The 22,324-nt window shown below is 39.0% G+C and overlaps 1 protein-coding gene across 1 annotated transcript in view; it reads left to right on the top strand.

Annotated features, from left to right (window-relative positions):
- The window catches only part of cdh23 (cadherin-related 23), a gene marked incomplete at its 5' end in the record, with an annotated part of 177,234 nt that overhangs the window by 30,162 nt on the left and 124,748 nt on the right, over positions 1 to 22,324 (top strand). The window contains 3 exons of the mRNA XM_080507244.1: positions 294 to 436; positions 693 to 740; positions 1,110 to 1,202. Of these exons, the coding sequence (XP_080363370.1) occupies positions 294 to 436; positions 693 to 740; positions 1,110 to 1,202 (284 nt within the window). The remainder of the gene's footprint in view (positions 1 to 293; positions 437 to 692; positions 741 to 1,109; positions 1,203 to 22,324) is intronic.

Raw genomic sequence — 22,324 nt, 5'->3', positions numbered from 1 at the left:
CTGTGTGACCCAGGCAATGTTTTGTGTATCATGGGCATTTTTCGAACCATTCAGATAATCTGATAGATTTTAAAGAAAAGAGAAGAAGGAAAACTCTCGGGTCTCAGGTTCTTCAGTCGGGGAGTAGCTGGAGATAACACTAACTTGTATTTGGCGAAAAGTGGTTAGTGTGTTGGGAAAACAGTTAGGCACAGACACTCACATTCACACATCTGGTTAATTTAATTACATTAGGAATACTTTAATAAAAGCATTGTAAATCTGATTCTGTGACCTTTGACTTTTGCTCTAAGGTTCCTCAGTGGCTCAGCTGAAGGCGAGTGATCCAGAGGGGGAACCACTCCTGTATGGGGTGTCTGGTGAAGAAGCCATGAGATACTTTTCCGTGAACAGACAGACTGGGGTGGTCTGGCTGCGACAGCAACTCGACCGTGAGGTACAGCCGCCGAACAACCGCACTAACTGCTGCACACATTACTAAAACAAATGCACTCGATACAACGAAAGACATTGCAAACAATTTTGAAAATAGGAGATGATTGTCAAATGATGAAAGCTGTGAAAGTACAACACAAAGTGAGGAGGGATGAAGCAGAAACTACTCTTTTGTCTTTTTTTCACTGCTCCTTTTTTCCTTCCATGTCATACAAAGTCTGTGTTGATGTGTGTCCGTTTCTCCCTCCTCCCATCAGGCCAAGTCTGAGATGCAGGTTGAATTCTACGTGAGTGACATTCAGGAGGTAAGAGAGATTTGCTCTGTGATTATGGTTATGACACAGCCCTTCACATGCTGACATTCTGGATATAGCCTGACCACATGTCAAATAAAGGCTTTGCAATCCCTCTTTTTTCCAAGTCTCACTTTAATTCTCACCCTTACTTTACTCTCTCACATGACACCTGTCTTATTCAATGCAATTTAGTTGCTGAAACATACTGACATTCAACATACTCTTCCCCCCGCGGGTAATCTATCGCACACTTGTCCTGTTTTCTTTCACTCTCAATCTTGGCTCAGTATGCCTCATACTCAGTGACTGCAGTTCTTTGTCAAGAAATATATGGAGGAGGCTTTGGAACAGTTTTACTAAGGTGTTTTCTCCCTTCAGGTGGTCAAAGACACAGTAAACGTTCAGATTGGAGATGTGAATGACAATGCGCCAAACTTCCATGGGCAGCCGTACACTGTTCATATACCAGAGGTAAGGATGACAGGACTTATCTGAGAAGTGGGAGGTAAGCATAAATCAGGGCCAGCTCAATATCTTCCTGAAGGACACCTAAAATCGAAAATATAGTGAGAATATATATCACATGTCGGTGCCTGCATAAGCGAAGTTATCCGAACTTCACCCTTTTATCAGGCAAATGACAGTATTTAATTATGTCTACATCTCTTCCCGTTTTTTTTTTTTCCAAACTCATAATTGTACATTATTATAGTCACACAATACATGATTAAATTAAGATTCATGCTGCTGCTGATGATGATGCTGGTGTTATTTGCCCATTGATCTTACAAAGTATCTTTTCCATCCTGTTAGTTGACATGATTTATCCCTTTAACTCGAAACTATCATCAACGGACTGGAACATCTGTGCTTAAGCAAAGAAATGTGAGGTTTCAAGCATATGCTTGATGCTTTTAGCAAATCATATTTAGGGTTCTTTCGTGGGCATAATAAATTGTCATTATTTAAACAAAACCAGGGTTAAATGTATCCAATTTAGAGATTTCTTCCTCAATCAATTGTGAAATCTGGGTGATTTTTGTCAGTGTCATCTTATTCAATATATTGTATGATATGTAAATGGTACATAAGGGTGCTTCACACTTACTGTTGAAGTATGAAACAATTTTTTCAGAAGATGTGTGGTATTTCAGTTAATGCTTATTAAAGGATTTGAATCCTGTTTACGTTAGAAATTGTACAAACCAATTACTGCGGGGAGCAAATTGTCTCACTGAATTTTAAGATTAAAAAAAAAAAATGTATGAAATGTACCTCAATACCATGAAATTTGTGTCAGTTGTTACTGAACGGTTTCTAGGTACATCCAATCTGTGCCAATCATCAAGTATTCATGGTGCATTTTGACATCTGCCACACTGGAAATTGCGATTCTTTTGCACCTGTGATCTTTCCTCAATTTAAAGAATTGTCTTACTTATTTCTAGAGATTGTGCATAGTCTACAATATAGAGGGAAAAAAGCTCTCCGCTATGAGGACTCCAATCTCTATTCTCTCTGTTTCTCAAGCCGTCTCAGTCCTCTCTCTCTGAATGTGCTACCTCTCTTCCCCGCTCCCACTTCTTTCCATCTTTGTGTCTCCTCTATGCCCTCTCCCTCATCTAATCCTTGATATGAAGTAATTGCCAGAGTGGAGTGGAGGACTTCAAACAGGGGCTAAAATCCACACACACAGACACAGACACACACACGCGCGTGCAAATGTCTTGTTGTGTTTATATTGAGCACATACCCCTTCTCTGAGTCTTCACCAAATCTTCAAAGCCACTGGCTTTTTCTCTCCCCAATCCATAAAGTCAGGCAAATAAATGGGAGAAATAAGGACTGTTTAGATGAGGTTGTTTAGATCACCCACCAGGGAGGATTCTCTCAGGTCACTGAAACGACCACTCAGTTGTGTGGGACTCACTTAGAGTCCGCATGCAGGCTTTCCAAGCTTAGCGAACAATGGGCTTCAGTTGAGCCTCCTAAAAAGTCTTTAAAAAGAGTTGGTTTTGACCCTCAGTCACATTTTTGGTTATTTCGGATTGCTTCCGGAATTACTGCCAATACCAGTTCTGTCTTTCTAGTTGTTATGAAAAGAAGGTGTGTTGGGATGTTGAAATACATTGAAAAGACTTTCTTGGCCAGCATTATTTATGATATCTAAAGTAATGTTGAAGTGGGTTTGCTTCTCGATGAATTTGCTGTCCACTGTCAGCATTAGCAGAAACCCCACTGAGAAACAGCTCAGTTACTGGTTCACTAGAATCCTGCTTACTGGGGAAGAAACCTCATTGATAATCCTGAAGCCAGCTCACACCTTCTGACAAGATTTGCTTTGTAAGCCAAAGTGAGTTTATTATATGAACATATATTCCCAAATTGTTCATGATCTCCTCCATGGTCCTTTTCTTTCACATGCTCTGCTGTATGGGACTGTGTAACCAGTGAGTGTGCTACCCTGCTGGAGTTCACTAAACAGTGTCAGAATCAATCCAGTGCACCGTGAGGCTTCGCAGTGACAAGGGACAAACAGAGCTACAGATGCCTGTTGTAAAACTAACAGCAGTCACTTCCTGTTTTGAATGATTTTGTATACTGTACGGATTTGGTTGGGCAGCATCTGAAATATGATGTGAAATAATCATGAGCCTTTAAAAGCATTATGAACAGGTGTTTACATTTTGTGTACTTTATGTTGTTTGCTCATTGGACTATAGATGCCTTCGCTGCTCAAACTTGTTGCATACGCAGGACAATTGGTCTGATAAATACGTCTATTTTAAAAAGCATCATTGGTGAACCCTTGATGGTCTGACGAATGTTCACTTTTCAGATGTAGCATCAAATTGACTGTATTGAATGAAGCTCTGATGCTTCCACTTCTTGCTAAAACTGCAAATATTGCAAGTGGCCATTGGATTGTTTTGGATTTCTAGTTCAACACCGCTGACATTTTAGCCACTGTATTGCAGTGAGGTTGATACATAGCCATTGGTGGTATGTTGCAAAACTTTGCTCATGTTATGACAGCTATTGTAATAATAATTACAAGAGCTGATCAGTTTAATTTTCCTATCACCATCAATTAAAAAAATGCAAAAAATGTCCTTAATCTGTTCTACTACTGATCCCATAAAGACATTATCTGATGGAAAAGCCTTTATGAGGCTTACAATCACTAAAGGTACCTGAACTTCACACCATTTAGAGTCAGACGAGCCAGTGTACGGTAGTGAACAGCATGAACTGATGAAGTCACTTGGAGAAGGAGCGAAACATCTTCCAAAACACATGACCAAGTCCAGTTCACCGGACTCAATTTGTGTTGAGATGCTTTCTACCTGGTCAGATGAGATATGCATAGACATCACCATGACTGTAATAAAGAATAAATGCTAAACAAACATTAATAAATGTCAGCTGCTTTATGCGTGTTTTGCAGTTTTGTCACCGTGTCCTTGTGCTGTAAATGTTTCCTGACACATACTATAAAGCATCCTCTCCTGACCAACTAGTGCAACTTCAGCTGAACTTAAAGACTGATTTAGCCACAATTCAGACAGCTTAGATAATTTACACAGAGCAACACTATGATAATAGATGCACATTGACAAGCAGGTGTTAGTATAGAAGCCCTGTGGCTTGTGAGGCCGTACTGAGACCACCACACGTGGTATATATTTCATATGTTGTCATGCTTGACACTGAAGTCAAACACAAGAGTCGGTGTATGCTGATTGTATGACCAATGTGGCAACACAGACATGAATCTGTTGACAGCCTGATAAAGAAAACATAAGAGTCCTGACAGTGTTTCTTGTCTGACAAATAATGCACATCAAATGCATTAATATCGTCATTGGTATGATTCAAACACTGCAAATCAAGCCTTCCACCCACACTGGTTTGCGGTTGTGTTTGATTCAAAAGTCAGTTACTTATTCTGTGTACCCCACTTTCTCATCCTCTGCCCCCTCTGTCGTCTTATCTTATTCCCCCACAACTTTCTTTGCCAGCATTTTTATGGCCTCATTACCTCTCTGACCCTAACTAACCTGTAGAGGGCAAAGCAAACACACTGCGACACCACTTCATCATGCTGTCACTCACCGGACATGCCACAGTAACTGAAGGTTAGAGTGCCATCAGCACCACGAGATAACACACAGATGAGGAAACGGTGTGGGATATGAAGAATGACTTGGTGGCAACAGTAAAACAGCCCCATATGCAGAGAGATAAAGGATTCAAATGATGAGATTGAACTCAAAGTGAATCCGAACAAATTGTCATGGGTGGAAAGACATCAAGGAACATCAAACTGTGGGAATTTGAGGCTTTCTGAACAGATGAAGCAATGTGAGTGGCAAGGTGAGCAGTGCAGTAGAGAGAGCGGGGGAGAGTGTGTGTAAATGTCGTTTTAATTTGTAGAGCCATAAAGAGGGTGAAGGGGAGCAGGTGGGCGGCGAGCATTCCCTCTGTCAGTGCTAATGAGCTGGCCAGATTTACAGCATCCACACTTTCCGGCAGCCAGCAGCAGAGCCCCGATACAAAGAGCCACCACCATCACCAGGAATAATGTTTTGATAGAACAGCAGATGGGCCACAACCCAAATCCTTTATTGGATGAGATGATGGAACGAGCCTACTCCATACTGAGAAGTGTTTTTCACATTCACCTAAACGTGACAGGTAGTCGTCTCTCAAGAATGCCTTTTATTGATAAACTCCAAATGTTTTGCCAAGCGTGGCGCTGCAGTGTGCAGAGGGAATAACCCTCCCCTCACACTTGACCCTCACACTCCCCACTGGGAGCCGGTCTATGCCTGTGGCTCTGTGATAGCATTAAATTCCAACCCGAGCAACTTCTCTAACCATGCCCACTGTGCACCATCAATTGTGCTTCAGCAGGTACACAGTTTTCTTATGTTCCTTTAGACACTTGTATGCTTCCACCTCTCTTTTTCTGCAGTCTTTTCTTTCTCACATGTCTCATCTTGATGCTGTTCTGTCAAATTGCTGTCATGTACCAAATAGACAGTCACCTCACATGAGTGTATTTATTATTCATATTTACATTCCAATGACCTTAACAAGTGTGTATGATTATTTTGATGATCCTCTCCTCTCACAGCGTTGCAGAATTCAAATGCCTTCTCTTTTTCATCCTCCTGCCAATACTCTCATTCTTCCCTCCCCATCGTAGATACGCAGTGCAGAGGAATCCTGCCTTCGATAACACAGTAATGATGCACGCAAGATTATATAGCCAGCTCCAGAGCAGCTCTGTAATGCAGCACATAGATGGATTAAATGTATTGGCAAACAGGCAGACAGGCAAGAGCCTCCAAATGATGGATACCCAAACTTTATCTGTTTACTGTCTCTCAGGTATGTCAGGCAGGTGAGCAAATCCCTCCTCAGCCTCTATTTTCTATCAGCCATATCTCAATGTCCCTCTCTAACCTACAGTAAGCTCTGATGAACTATGGCTGATGTTATAGCGCAGGACTGCCCAAGGTGGAAGCCCCTTAGGTGAAAGTCAGACGTCTAAAGAAAGAAAAGCCCTGTATTCTTGTGTATTACAAAAAAAGTTTGTGTTCTCTTGCTGTTTTAAAGAAAGATTTTTCTTTGCCAGTATTACGTATACGAACATCTTGACAGAGAGGTGTCGCTGGCAGTTGGCACTGCTTTTAACCATACATTTTATTTTAATCGGTGACTTCATCCTGTTGGATGGTCGTCTCTTACAGCAGCAGGCTGCTCCAACCTCTGTGATATCAGCCATTTTCCTGTAGAGAAAAAAATCGTACCGACACAGTTTCAATCTCCAACTTTTGGCTACTACTTCCTCCAAACTATTTGGAGTTGAATATTATCACAACATTTCACGCATTAAACACACAGACACACACACACACACACACACACACACACACACACACACACACACACACACACACACACACACACACACACACACACACACACACACACACACACACACACACACACACACACACGTACCCATATTTGAGATAATATTGGCAGAGGGTGTTTGAGAGCCCCTATTATGCCTGCGAATGAGCTGTTTAGTGCTTGATGTGGGCTCTGGCAGGAAAACAGAGGCACCTGCTATTTGATGTGCCCTCTGTCGCTGTCAGGTAGAACATAGATGAATCTGTTAGATTCCTTTCTTCTTTGCCTTTGTTCACTCCTGAAAGCTGAAATTCATTCCCTAATGTTTCATTGCCTTCTGCCCTGTATCTTAGCAGGTTACAGCATCAAAAGGTAATTTGTTTACCTGGTAACAGGAAAAAAGAAAATAATATATATATATATATATATATATATATATATATATATATATATATATATATATATATATATATATATATATGTACATGAAACCTAAAATGCGCCACTATTCCCTTAAATGTACTATAGGGGCTCCATTGTTCTCACTACACTTTGAAAAAAAAAAAGCCATATCTGTAAGAGTGGCATGTGTAATGCAAGTAGGTTTCCTCCACCCAGTTATTCATCCTCCATACTTGCATCATCCAGGATAGGACTGTGGAGAATATCCCAGCCAACAAGAGGCAAAGAGCAGGGTACACCTGCGATGTCTCACCAGTCCATCAGAAGGCAACATCACACACAGGCTCAATTCAGAGTCACTAATTAACGTAACGAGCATGTCTTTGGATTGAAAGAGGAAGTAAGCCAGACGTGGAACAAAAAAGGAATGCTGCCTAACTAAAAACTGCCCGACAATGTAATGTAGATCTTTACAGCTAAAGTCAAAGCATGTAGATGACGTTACAGTCAACACGTCCATGCACATCGCTGTAAAACTTTAGTTTCTATTACCACAATGTGAAAACATTACATTTTAAGCACTATTATTGAACATTGGTGTGCATTGTGGTTTTTGGCTGCAATCATTTCTATTGGAGTAAAGCAATGATTTAATGACATAACAGCATCAACTGCACTATAACCTTCATTTTACCTTTACTTGTAAACAAAGAAAACCCTTTGTGCTCAGCATGCCCCCTGTAGTGAGGCAATGCTGAGCCCCTGAATGTCTGCTTTTTTGATTAAAGTCAAAAATCAGCAACACAAGATATGCTATTGGCATACATGAATCCATTATTTCATTCTGAGGAAAGTGGGGGCACTGAATAAGCGATAATTTGCACTGATGACTAATTGTGCACAAGTGAAAGACATGTCCAAGTTGACCGTAGACTTAGATATAAGCTCAGTTCACTTCTTTAATCTACTGTCTGCTAATTTATTGACAAAATCATCTGAGTGATTGGAGTCATACAGACATGCAATTTGTGGCCAATATTAACAGATACATATTTGGATTTCTTTGATTTATGACTTTTTCTGCGTCATGTCAAAGCTGCCCAGACCATGAACAGATCATGACACTGATAGAAAGGTATCAGGCAACACAGAAGCACACAAACATTACTGTTCTTTTCTTTTCCACGCACATGACGAGATGACACTTCGTACTTATACAACAAGGAAATGCACAGTCTAGATTGCACTCAAGTCCTGCACATTGGCATCAGAACGTCACGATATGTGGCAAGGGAATTGTTTCATTCCTTACAATTAGTTTTTATAATTTAAGTAGTCACTTTAATTTCAATACAAATAAGCCACACACACACACACACACACACACACACACACACACACGTTCTATATGAAACACTAATCATAGACACAAACACACACGGCCTCGAGAAGTTTGCTTTAGCCCATAATTATTTCAGTATCACATGCTCTGGTCTCTTCTGTAATGAAATTGAATCTAGTGGTGACGGAGCTGAGTGGTGGCTGGCTGTCAGGCGCAGGCCTCAAAGAGAATTCTGCTTGACACTAAGACCCTGAGCCCCATGGGGAGGGATGGAGGGATTTAGGGAGAAGGAGAGGAGGGGGAAATGGATAAAATGAGAAGGTTAAATGGGAAGTAGTCAATGTTTTACTCACCTCAGACACCATCTGTAGCATTCCATTGCATGGAGTTGGTCCTTAAAATCGAATTATTCGCACAAATTCTTTGGGAAAAAAACAACCCCTCAAAAAACAATGAATTCAGTTGAAAATAAAGTATTGAGGCTATAAACTGTTGGTCGTTTCATTCAGTACAGTTTGGGTAATTTTTTTCAGATTTTTCTCCATCTGCCGTATGATTATGTCTGACAGTACTGATTAGAACATAGCACATGATCATTCTCCACAAACTAATCAAACTCGTCTATTTTTCAAGCGACACAAACACAGTGCATATGGCCAATTTAGCTCCAGACCCAGGGTGTTTTACCAGCTGTTTTCTCACATATTTCATGCGGAAAGAGTCTGTTTGGATAGCACATTCTTAAAGGAGCAAGTGTATTCATTCTTTACCATGAATGATGATTCATTTGGGGACTTCAGCCAGCCTCCCAGGGCAAATCGCTGCTTAAGTGAGATGTCAAAGAGATTGCCAGGCCTGTACAGCAATTTTTCCCCGCATTCTTTCCAGTCCAGGGGTTAACGCAGCAAACACTGCCCGGGCATCACATACCCTGCCACTCGTGAAGGTAAATCACCTACTCTTCCTCTCTTTATCTTTCTGTCATTTACTTTATCCCACTGAGCATGAAGAGCACCTTGATTTGCGTCCTACGCTGGGATGGGCGGGCATTTGTCTGTCAGAAAAAAGGGAGGGCTCGTGTTTGTGAGTGACCATTAAAAAGTACATTTAAGTGAGAGAAAGAGACAAGGTGAGCAGTGGAAAGTAAAGGAAATAAGGTGGGAGCTTGCGAGGAAAGACTGAGGGGTAAGATTGAAGGGGGGAGAGAGAACGGCATGCGCTCCCAAAAGCCATTAAAGTTTGATTCACCCACTCCTCAGTCTTTGAATAAATCAACCTGTCGTTCTCTCGCTCCCTTTCTTTCAAGTGTGAGGTTCCCACCCCTTCGTGCCCACCCCCACCCTGCCTTTGGCGCTCTCCTTTCCTCGAACACTCACTTGAGTTGTGAATTCTGACAAGGTTTTGCAAACATGGAGGAATGTTATGCAGCTTGTCAGAGTCTCCATTTTTTACAGCTGCTCATGTTTATGTTTCGTTGTATATCAGGACGTAGGGAAAAGGACAGGATGGTCGTTCTTGTTACTTTTTGTGTGTGATATGGGAACAATGCTGTTAAAAAAAAAAAAACAACTAATGTGTAGAAAATATTTGCTTACCTACTAGTTGGACTTCCAACCTCACCGCAGCTCCATTTGGCATTACGCAAATTCTTTGATTCTTTCTCTTTGTCATATTTTTTGTCTTAATATGCACCTCTATTGGTCTGGTTTTTTTCTTTCTTGCTCTGTTCATTCAACCATGGCTGCTTTTTCCTTAATAAAGCTTTATAGCCTTACAATTTGCAGCTGTTTTGCATGCAGATATTTTGTCACTTCCACAATTAAGTTGGTAAGGAGAGAGATTGTAACGAAGAATCTTGCTTTCTGGAGAAATATGGATAAAAGATGAATAGGAATACGACTTCTACCAACAATCTATACCCTTGGTTTTTCTCTGAGAGTAGCCTGGTACATTCAGAAATGCATTCAGATTCATAGGCTTCATATAAACGGGGTACAGGGGGTACTACCACTCAAATGTGATTAAAAAAAGAAAAAAAAAAAGAAAAACCTGAAGCAATATGATTGCTTTTTTATTGTTTGCATGATCTATCCATTTACCTTATAGGCACAGCCAAGTCATATACATCTTTTTTATCTCAGATAAACGAAAGCTATCACAGTATGTTGTTATATAATGTTACATGAATAAGAAGCTTTACGAATAGTCAATAACAAAGTCAACAAAAAACAAAAGAGACATACTTATATGAATTTCAATTTAAAAAAAAAAGAAGACCTATACAAACCTGCAATAAAAAAAGGTTCTTGTATTTTTTGCCAACTTTGTTTTTTTGTTTTTTTTATATGCCATTCTCTGAATTCTACTTTTCTGACTGGAAGACAGAGGGCCACATTATACAGCTCATACTTCTAAGAGGTGGATGTTGACGCGATGAAAGGGTTTACACAAGCTTTACACATGTCACAAAAGTTGACATCGTTTAATCCTTAATGTGTGGAGAATTAGCCTTCTTTTATTGTGAAAAATGGAAAATAACCTTGCACCTTGGGCTGCTTCTGAAGAGATGCAGTGAAAACATACTAACTCATAAGGTCCAATAAGCACATACTAAAGGTGCCAACTGTGTAACCTATGTAACCCTCATGTGCAAATATTTTCATGTGTAAATGTTGTTCATGAAGGTTTGCCTGTATTTTGTCCTTGGGGCATTATTACTATTATCATGGTGGTAAATAACAATCTTGCCATATTTTCTTTGACAGTCAAAGTGTTATCAACGTAGACAAGCTTTCATGACAAAATAAATATGGAATAATCGGAATTTCACAGTTATAATGGTACATGTATTGCTAACAAAAATACAGTGCTCTTAAAAACTGATTAAAAATGTCCTCCAAAACATAATATTACCATGTGCCCACATAAATCCCACAAAGGCTGAGCTTCTCTTCACACTTCTCCTGATTATGTTCTGTGTTTTGGTTTTAAAGATGTCAAACTAAATAGCGTGCTGCCGTATGAGTGTGCCGATGAACCAGCAGAGTTATAAGGGTTAGTATTTCAACTTCAAAATGGAAATGCCCTTTTATAGTTCAGTGAGTGTATTTGCATTCGCATTAAGTTACCCCTTAATACATTGTTCTGTTCAACATATGGTCCTCAGTATATTTAGTAAGCTTCTCAGCTGAATCCAAAGCTGCTTCAGCCGTGCAAAACAAAAGCGACACTATTTCAGTCTCCCTGTTGAAGATCTATGCCTGGACAAGCTCTGATTAACTATTTCTAATGGGTTTTACCCAAACACGGTTTAAGGTTGGACTGTTTAACACATTTCCATACCTTCTGACTTCCTTTATCTGACAGATAACAGATGAAGCTTTATCTGCTTCCTCTGTTTAAGAATTGGACTGAGTGCTCTATAGACAAACTATCAAGAGCAACTCTTCTCCTTTGGATCTGCGTTTAGTAAGAATTTTAAGATAACTCAACTGCACCTGAATTTTTACTGCCATGAATTATCTTAAAAGCGTATATGAACAACCTTGTCTGTATTTTCAGTTCAAATTAATTCAGTAGAATGTTAATGTAAAAAAAAATAAAAATAAATAACAACCATTTAGTTTTTTGTTTTCTTTTCCGATAGTAAGCTTTGCTCTGTAAACGATCCTCGTCATGCTGCACTGCAAAGTTCTGATTTGAAAAAACACAGTCTTTAGTCCAAGGTTGCTGTGTTTTCAGATTGTGCATCCTTGATTATATATGCTGAAAACTAAATTTGTAATCCAAAACTTCAATCAAAGGGCCATCCTCCTTTGTGTTCATAATGTTTTCATTATTCCTAAATTGATTCTTTGAGTTTTTATTGAGAGCCTCAATGCCTCATGTATCCCTGTTGTTTAAATAATTTATTAGAAAAGTTACCAATTCTTGTTGCATTGGTTTTTACTCGCTGCCTACTAAAACTCTTAACCGTTATGTCAACAATCTAATGTGTAGTAGCGAGAGGGTTCCACACAGAATCTTAGCTGTTCGTAGGACTGGGCTCTTCTGGAATTAGTCTTCAGGCGCTGTTCCTTTGATCTGCTGCAGCCACTCTCATACTTTGAGGATCAACCCTTTTGTGTTCTTTCTTGATGATGTCGGTTTCAGCTGTCACTGCCACGTCTACCACCGTTGTCCTCTTCTGCTGTTTGTCGACCACTACAATGTTTGGTTGGTAATCCAGCAGATGTTTGTCAGTCTGGATGCTGAAGTCCGGATCTTAGCCCTGTTGTGCCACCCCACCGCCGGGGGGGATGTTTCCCACCAGGATTTGGGCATCTTCTAGTCCTTCCTCAGCGGGTCTGTTCATATATACAATATATTGTGGTTTGGTACCTAATCTCACATTATGGGGCTGATACTGACATTCCGCTGCTGACCAGGTTTTTCTGGCTCTCCCTCATAGCATTGTTGCATTTATTTGATTTTGAGATGTGATAGTAGTTGATTACAAATGTTAGAGCAGTATGCATCAGTTAGACTGATTGTGGGCTTTGAAGCATCCAAAGGCCCCACAATCTTAGCATGTATTCCCTCACTCTAGGCTTACTCGTGCAGCCTTTCAGCTGGTCTGTATTGTCTACCTTTGTTCGTGTTTGTTCCATGGCTCTGCAGACCGTGTTGACTCTGGTGACTTCGCCATGACTCCTATTTTCTCGTATTCATGCTATTATTTTAAATGTCTTTTGTTTTATTCATGGTGCTATTTTTTTTTTGAATGTAAAACATGTCTCAACAATTCCCCAAAGACACCCCAGTGTGACATCACAACTGTAACATGATGTCTTCACGTAAAACAACGTCAGGCATGTGATTTCCTTCTTGTATCATTTTACATCATGTATAATATGAAATGGCTCATTTTCATGCCATGTGTATAATCAACAGGTATATGACATGTCAACTCATTTGACACTGTATCTAGTGTGTTAACCATAAGGGAAGTAATTTTAGGAATCATTTGGTAGTTACAAGCAGTGCCTGTTTTTTTAAAGACTTTTTCCCCCTACTGCAGCCTACTGCTCAATTTACACCTCAGATTCCAGGTTTTGTTGGAAGGCACACGCACCTGCTATAATAAACAACTCACACACTAATTAATGTGACAAACAGATGTTTAGGCTCCAACTTACAGCACATCGTTGTCAAATATCAGCTACCTTCACAGGTTGTCATACCAGTCAGTCAGATGTGTCTCATATCATCTTGGCTCTTCCTTTTATAGGGTAAACCAAATGTGTTGCTCCTCTAAGGATATTATAGGTGGGAGTTTTGGTGAGTCTAAAGTTCATTCTAAAGTTCACCTTCATATTTAATTTTTTCTAGAATCATGTCCTCTATTCGCGTAACCCTTCATATTTTAGACATTTTATGTATCCTGACAAGTGTCAACTTTACTTTAGAAACTTCCTGTACATTGTAGCCCAATATGCTGTTAAACGATTTCCCCAGCATATCTATGGTCGTCGGGGGATGAACCATTTTAGTTTTATTTATTTATTATCAATTCACTATTGTTTACTCTGAAGGAAGTTTGTATATTCGTGATGCGTGTGGAGCATTGTCTCGGAATATTCAGTTAACCCACAATCCATAATAACTAGCCAAAAGCCATGAATGTGAATATGTGTGACTGTCTGTAGGTCTTTCTTGTGATACATTGTTCCGGATGCACCTGTCTCACTCACAGTCAGCTGAGATCAGCCCCTAACAATGTATTGGTGGATATTTGTCTTACTTTCTGTCACAATTTACTACCTTTAAATGATTATTTAGCACGGTGATGTTTATAGGAGGAAAACCGTCAAATTTGAGCTTTTTCTTTAATTGTAAAGGAGTAAAAAAACTCACAAATCATGAAAAAAGGGAGTATGATATTTACGGCCACAGTATCAAGGAGTCCCAGAACAGTTAGATGATATCCAATCCACTGGTTCGGTCATGGCAATTGTGAGATTATTTGGTCAACTGTTTGCATGTCCAAATAAATTGTTCATTCTGATATTACCTCTACTACTCAAATGGCTTCTATTTATGAACACATAGATTGTACTTCAAGATTTACCTACATATGCTAATTGTTCTTTCATCACCACCTTATGCCTTACATTTTTTTTTTTTTATTTTGTTATATCCTCGTCAATATGAATCCTTAGCAACACCTTGAAGAAATATTAGCACACAATAACTGGTGCAAAAAGATGCACTGATAAGATTTTCTTGACTAAAATTTTAAACTCTCCATCAACCAACATTTGTGGCAAATGCAATATGAATGAAAAATCCAACAATTCTTGGAAATTATTTTTCGCCTCAAGGAGGAACTGACAAGATTTGTTCTGTAAGTGTCAAAAGTCAATGTAACCTTACTTTTATTTTACATTTGGAACAACGATATCTCAGGAGAGCCTTCAGCAATGTTTTCAGGTTTCACACCTTTGTGCGCATATAACCAAAAAAGGGTTGTATCTTGTTTCTGGCAAATAGGGTGCAAAGAAAGAAATGAGTAAACAGTAATCAAACTCGGGTCAACACCAGACTGTAGAGATGACACGAGGAACTGCTGTGACAACAAGCAGACAAAGATGTGACATGTGAGGCGGACACTGGTATTCATCCAGCTCTGGATTGGGATAATCACCATGAAGGAAGGTCTCAGTTCCCAGTTTGCTGCATCCACATCACAATAGCAAACCAAAAACAATGTCCGCCTCCAGCTGTATCACTTTACTGCTGCTGTCAAAATACAGACAAACCACAGACCAGCTCATCATGGCGTTCATCATTCAGGGCTAAAATGATCCTTATGTTGTACAGCTTATTTTAATACCACATTTACACACAGAGTGGCTGCTGACGTCAGTCTCCTGCGCCGTTTGGAGATGCAAAGTCAAATTGAATATTGAGCCCTTTTTAGCGTGGCGGACATGAAAGCGAAAAGCAATCCCCTTTTCGGTTTTCTTTTGAGTTCTGTTACAAAATGTGCAACCTGAATGAGAAAATTAAAATGCAGTTTGGATGATGCATTACTAATTTTATTTATGAGTCAAACTCTGCAGCCAGAACCTTGAAATGAAAAAGCATTTCTGTAGATGCATTTAAATTTTCAAATTTGACATTTCATAATGAATTTTGGTCACTATTTGCTGGGACATCTTTTGAAAATTCAAACTTAAATGTCATTTACTTTTTCATTTTAATTAAGTCACAGAATGAGCAGTCTTTAAGAAGAAAATTTAAATGCAGTTTGGATGATTGATTATAATTCTATTTATGAGTCAAAAATGCAGTTTGAATTTTAAAATGAAAAAGCATTTCCGCTAATGCATTTTAATTTTCAAATTTGACATTTCAAAATTAATTTTGGTCACTATTTGCTGGAGTGTCTTTTGAAAATCAAAACTTTATCGTCATTTTCTTTTTCATTTTAATTAAGTCACCGAATAAGGACACTTGTATTATAAAATGAAAATGCAGTTTGGATGATTGATCATTCATTTTTATTTATGAGTCGAAAAATGCAGTTTAATCTGAAAATGAAAAAAGTATTTCTGTTAATACATTTCAAATTGATTTTTGAGCCACATTCGCTTCCATAAAGAAAGTCCTGCTTTGGTCCAGTGCAGATTTTTTTTTTGCCACCTCTCATTTACTTATGAATACAGTTTTGTATGCTTAGAGAGGTAGAGCGTTAATGAGATGCTTGTGAACACAGTTGAGGTGAGGCAGTAGCAGACACGTGGAGGGTGGTCCGACAACACCTGGAGAGAGAGAGGGATGGATTTGGTGTCAGTTATAAATAATGATATGATATTGAGAGAAGACAAAAATGAAACAATTGAATATTTAAACTGTGACGACAACTGAACACAATGCAGCTTTTTATTTAGCTGTTAATTTTTTGCAGATATCGGTTGTCATCAGTGGCGGCTGGTCATCAATTTCTTAGTTGGGGCTCTTTAACCCACTAATCTCTCTAACCTATTATAATTCGATTTCAGCCTATATTAACTCCATGCAGTGCGTTTATAAACCACATTACTACAAACCTGCCTTGTTTAAATTTAGTCTGGCCTGACATGGAATGATGCCGATTGGTTTAATTTTATGACAGTCACTCTGGTGTCAATCAGTCATTGGTGAGACTGGTACTAAACCCCACCTCCTCGGGGCGGCTTTCTGCAGCACCCTGGGCTGCAAAAACTCTATTGGCCAAGCACCACTGGTTATCGTCAAGACTTCCTGTCATTTCAGATATTTTAACAGATTCTGCTTCATACTGTACATTATCCACATGGGCTTTCATATAAAGTGTTTAGTATATTTTAATTTACACACGTATATAATACCCTTGACTACAAACGAATGTAATTATTTCACGTGTCTGGACAGAACTTGATATTGAGGGATTAGCGAAACGTGACAACCAAGCCGAAATCATAGAGTTTGTGGAGCTTTTTTTTCTTGTCTGAAGTAATCTTCAGGCCAAATAATAGTTGATCGTTCTTTGGTGAAAATAACATTTTTGTCATTATTGCTTCTATTGTCATCAACACTGGTCTCAGCAACAACCATTAATGTTCCTCTTCATCCTGATGAAAAGGCTTTTGTCTTTAACCGATTCTTCTGCACCTCCCGCTTGACTTCCCGTTCGGTGGTGTCCCAAACGCAAGTGCTTTGATGTATAATTGAGTAATGCATTCGACCGCTCCGTTCCCCTACTCTTCCACTGGTGCCTGTATTTTCCTGCCAGGACACAGCTTACAGAAAAGGCAGGTAAAAAAAAAAAAAAAGATGAAGGAAAAACACTGGAGAAGGAAATTTTGGCAAGACAAAAAAACATAATATCAGAAGACATCTAATATGATGCAACATTATACAAAAGACAGAAGAGACAGAAGTTTCCTGATGCTATTACAAGTCTCTCCAAATTGATTAATAAAATGCTGTGATGAAATGTTGAATGAGCATGGGGGATTGAGACACACAGACGATCCTCAGCACTCCTCCACGTCAGCGCTGCATAACCAGTGTCATGTCTCATCAACAACTTGTAATTTAATTTGACAACATCACATTCCACTAATTGAGATAAAGAGAGAGATTAAAGGGGAATGTAATAATGGAAAGAACTGGCTGAGGTAGAAGCTTTATGGTAGGAAGTGCCAATTGCCGTGTAATCATGCTTTTTATACAGGAGGTGATTATACACATCGCCGTTCTCTGCTCATGTTATTAGTGCTGCCCTGGGTCTTCCAGCAGTCTATTATCATACGGTCCACATACAGCCTGAGTATTGCCATTCTTAGTTACACGTTACTGTAATGAAGAGAAAGTGGAGGCATTATTGTGGCATTCATCTCCATCTTCTTCCTCCATGCAGTACTTTTCTTAGCCTGCTTATCTCTCAAAACCAGTCTTTTTTTGCTGCAGAGCTACATGAAGTGATTGCAAACGGACCCCAGTTGTGCAGCTGTTTTTCCGTAGTGGCTCTAAGTCCCTTCTGAGTGTTCATGTTTTGTCTTCTTTTGTGCAGGGACTACATTCAGTTCTTATTTGAAGGGGATAATTTGATATATGGAGAATAAAAATGTTAAAACCGTCATTGGAAAAAGACAGCTTAAGTTTCTCTTCCTGGCTAAATAATTAAACAGTAATGATGCACTTTAATAAGACTCAGCATGTTCAAATGAACTCACGCCCTGCTGTGGTCTCAATATTTCTTTTACATACACACAACAGCTGAAATTCAAATTTTGCTGAATAAGTATGCAAGTTCATAAACTGTTGGACTTAGGTCCAGTTTTGAAATATGTTTGCATGATCCAGACATCATTACATGAAGCTGGCATTTTATATAATATTAATTACAACAGTTAGACTTACATACACATATTACAACCAATTGGTATATTATGTTATATATATATATATATATATAATATAATGTGATGGATACATTTACTTAACTACATTATTTTGTTGAATATGAAAAGAGATGTCACTATATGTGTCACTGACCCAATTCTTAGCTTTAGTGTTCGTCAAGCCATTTTCCTTCATAATACCTGTAATGTATTTGCGGCTTTAAATATATAACAGCTTATCTTTGTAAGAGCTGTCGTCTGCTATCTCCACGTTGGTAGTTTATTTCAGCTGTTTTGTAGCTTCATCTTTTTTATTGATTCATAAATCTTGTTTTTTTATTTTTTTTTTCCAACTAAAGGTGTTGTGGCAAGGTTTGCAGTATATTTGAAAAGTGTATTCCCCTACAACACAGTTTAACTTTTAAATAACTGACGTAATATCATCTGAACTTAATGAGTCATTAGACTGACCCACACGGTACTAAGAGCTCAGCCCACTACATTAGTACAACTACAGTATGTGAACATCATTCAGCTATCTAATGGAGAAAGACAAAACAAACGCACAAGTTCCAAGCATCAAGTAAATCCACTGTTTGATATAGATGTAAATATAAACTTTAAAGTACCGTAACTGTAATTGGTAGTGTGAATACTTATTGTGGTATTCTTTAAAATGTTACTTGTGAGGTGTGTAATAATATAAAATAATATCTGACAACAAAGGTCTGCTGATCAATTACAAACAGATTCATTCAATGGACGTTCAGCCATAAAAGAATTACCTGTAATTCATAGACGTCTATGTAGACAGGCAGTTGATTTTGTGTACGTCATGTTTTGCTTTCGAGAATTCTTGAAGACAGTTTCATCTGCCTTATAGGGCAACTGGGGCCTCAACAAAATTCCAAAATAAGTTTATTTTTCCCTCTAGACAGTTAAAGCAGTCCTCACTGAGCTGCCTTATCATTTATCAGACTGGCTGCACTCGCTTTGAACACAATAGTAAAGCTCCTCCTAATGAGGACATTTTCTTGTCTCTGTGTTTGGCGTTTTGTCACTAAATGAATAGAGTGGTACTCCTTTCTGTAGCATTTGTGTCAGTACAGTGCAAAAGAGGTAAATGTGATAAACAAATAAAATTTACTGGCATTTCTGCTTTGACTTGACTGTAAACACTTGTGTGCCGATACATCAAAGGATAGAAGCTAAAGTAGTTACTGGCTGATCAGAACAGGTGGCCAGTAAAGACTTCCTTTAATACCAGGCTTTCTTACAGGGTAGATTGCAATTGCCAGATGTGGAGAATTGTATTTGACATTCTCATTCTAACTACTCATTATTTTCTACCAAGTTAATCTGTTTTCCATTGTCTGCCACTCTTTATTCTTCTTTTGTTATTTTTCTCAAATTCAGCAGTTATTGAAAACAAATCTGCATACTAATATATATCTTGGGGTTGCTTTTTATATCTCCCATGAAGCACCTTAGTCCTGATAACATACCTATGTCCCCTTGCTTGTAAGCAGATGGAGGCATTTTAATACTCTGTGTGGTCCCTGCTGAAACTCGGAGATAAAAGTGATGAATTTAAACACACACATTTTCCTTTGGGGAACGACTACTGGCATTTGTTGTTTTCCTGGAATAGTGTATTGGAAATTAAAAGGATACCTGGGGTCATTGTTGAGTAGAAAGGCAGCGTGGTCATACGTTCGTGTTGTCGGACTTGATCAAAATCTGTAAAACTATGCACAGGGAAAAAGGCATGTATACTTTGTTGCCTGTGTTTCTGTGAGTGGGTGTTTGCAGAAAGACACCCGAGACATTAAGACTCGTGAAAGTAGAAGACCATCTGCACTCAATGTACCCCATGCCCAAGGCTACACAAAGAAAGAGATGTTGCTACTGAGAGGTGTGCACCTATAGGACGAGACTGTTGAATGGAGAGATTCAGGGGCCCATAGTTCATTGTGTAGTAAAAACACACAATTCTTGTGTGTGTGGAGAGAGAGAGAGAGAGAGAGAGAGAGAGAGAGAGAGAGAGAGAGAGAGAGAGAGAGAGAGAGAGAGAGAGAGAGAGAGAGAGAGAGAGAGAGAGAGAGAGAGAGAGAGAGAGAGAATTGACTCGGATGCAATGGTGCCAGGCGAAGATGGACCGATGGAAACTTTCAAATATGTGATGTCTAAATTGTAAGTCATGCTGGCTTTGTTTGTTTAATTGTTTTAGGAAGGACCATTGTTCACACACTGAAGGACCCTATTTGTATTCATTGGGTTACAATGTTCTCTATGGACATGCTTCCTCTTCATCAAAGTCAATATATAGTATTGAACACATGTAGGTCTGGTCACACCAATGGGATGCCAATGAATCAAACCTGTGTGACTCTGCCCTGTGGTCTGGTGCTCCAATGATGTGGAAATTACATATATCTGTGCCAAAGTGGTTTCCAATGATCTGAGATCACACAGATATTTCACACTGGTGAGCTTACATAAATAGTCTCTATACTATGGGATTTTGATCATCCCATCTTCGATTGATTAAGGCTTCATTCTGTAGTCGTATGTCACGCAGTTCATGGACAGCCACTGCCAGGATTTTTAAACTAGAAACTCTCATTCTTGTATGCTTTTAGAAATTCCACCAGTACAATATCATTACATAGCACAGTGTGACTGCTGCTCAAAGCTATATAGCTAAAAAAAAAATAAAAACACTAAAAATGAAGAAGAAAACAATGTGTTGATCAAAATGACACAAAAACAACGGGTAGAATGCTGGATCATGTCTACCTTCTCTATTTTTCAATGAATATAAATACTACTAGAACCTAAATGCAATTTGTGGTTCACAGTCATTTATTTATTTCCTGAAGAGGCCGGTGGCACACATGGCATGACATGGATGACATGTCACCTCCACTTTATTGAGAATCAGCGTTTTTCATTTGAACTTTCTGTCATAGCACATGTTTTATACAGTTTCTGTCAAACAGTGAGATGAGTGATAAACACTGTTGAAAGCACACAGTCTATAGGAGCTTTAAAGCATAAACATAACTGATTATCTGATGAACTGAAGCTTGAGTGTTGGTAAAACTAATAGACATCAGGTTTTTCTGAGCAGATTAATCCAGTAACTAGCAGAATGTGTTGCAGTCAAACACAGTGTCAGAGTTTTTCTGACTGGTGGCTGCAAATTCCAAACCCTCCTGTTGTTAAACTACAAGCTTGCGCCTCGAGACATTTTGCCTTCCCATACAACACACTAAAATGTAATGCTTTAGAAATGCAATGTAGATCCGTAAACTGAAAGCTGTTTAACAGACACAAAAATGAGCAATCTGGACAGCCAGCCTGCAGTATGTAGACGTAGCAGTTTACTGTAGTCGTAATGGAATGTAAAAGAGAGGCAATGGCTGTCCATATCCTAAACTACAAAAGTCTTCATGAAGAAAGAAAAAAATGTATGCGGATGTTTATCACAACTCAAACTAATAAAGAAGTCACAATTTGAGCAAGATTGCAGAAGAGATCAGAAGCTTTTGCTACATTAACATAAAGTCAATGTCAACTTCTCACAGGCTAATGAAAATATAATCCATCTTTCACCAAAGGTTTGACATCAAATACAGACTGCTCTGTTGGGGGGCAGTTCTCATTGTTGGGGGGTGCATAGACTCTCTATTTTCTAGGTCCTTGTCTATAATTCCTCCCTGAACCTGACTTCATCTCTCTCTTCCATGTCCGTTGCAGGGCATTGTCTAAACAGTGTTTCCTTTCCTCCTGCTGAATTCAAATCAGATCACTTGCACCGATGAATGACAGCAAACATAATCCAGCTGCCAAAAAAGCCCCGCCACCGCTGGGCAAAATAACCACTTAGCACTGGATTAGCGGGGTATGTAATGTTCCAGCTGCGCCCCTATACAGGTGATTGCTCCCACTGTGAATAGTGTAAGTGTCAGAACATGAATCACATAGCCAGGCTAATTGATCAATGTGCA

Source organism: Blennius ocellaris (genome assembly GCF_963422515.1).
Source record: "Blennius ocellaris genome assembly, chromosome: 13".
NCBI classification, from domain to species: domain Eukaryota; kingdom Metazoa; phylum Chordata; class Actinopteri; order Blenniiformes; family Blenniidae; genus Blennius; species Blennius ocellaris.
The sequence above is the reverse complement of the archived record's forward strand: the minus strand, read 5'-3'. Positions and strand labels throughout refer to the sequence as shown.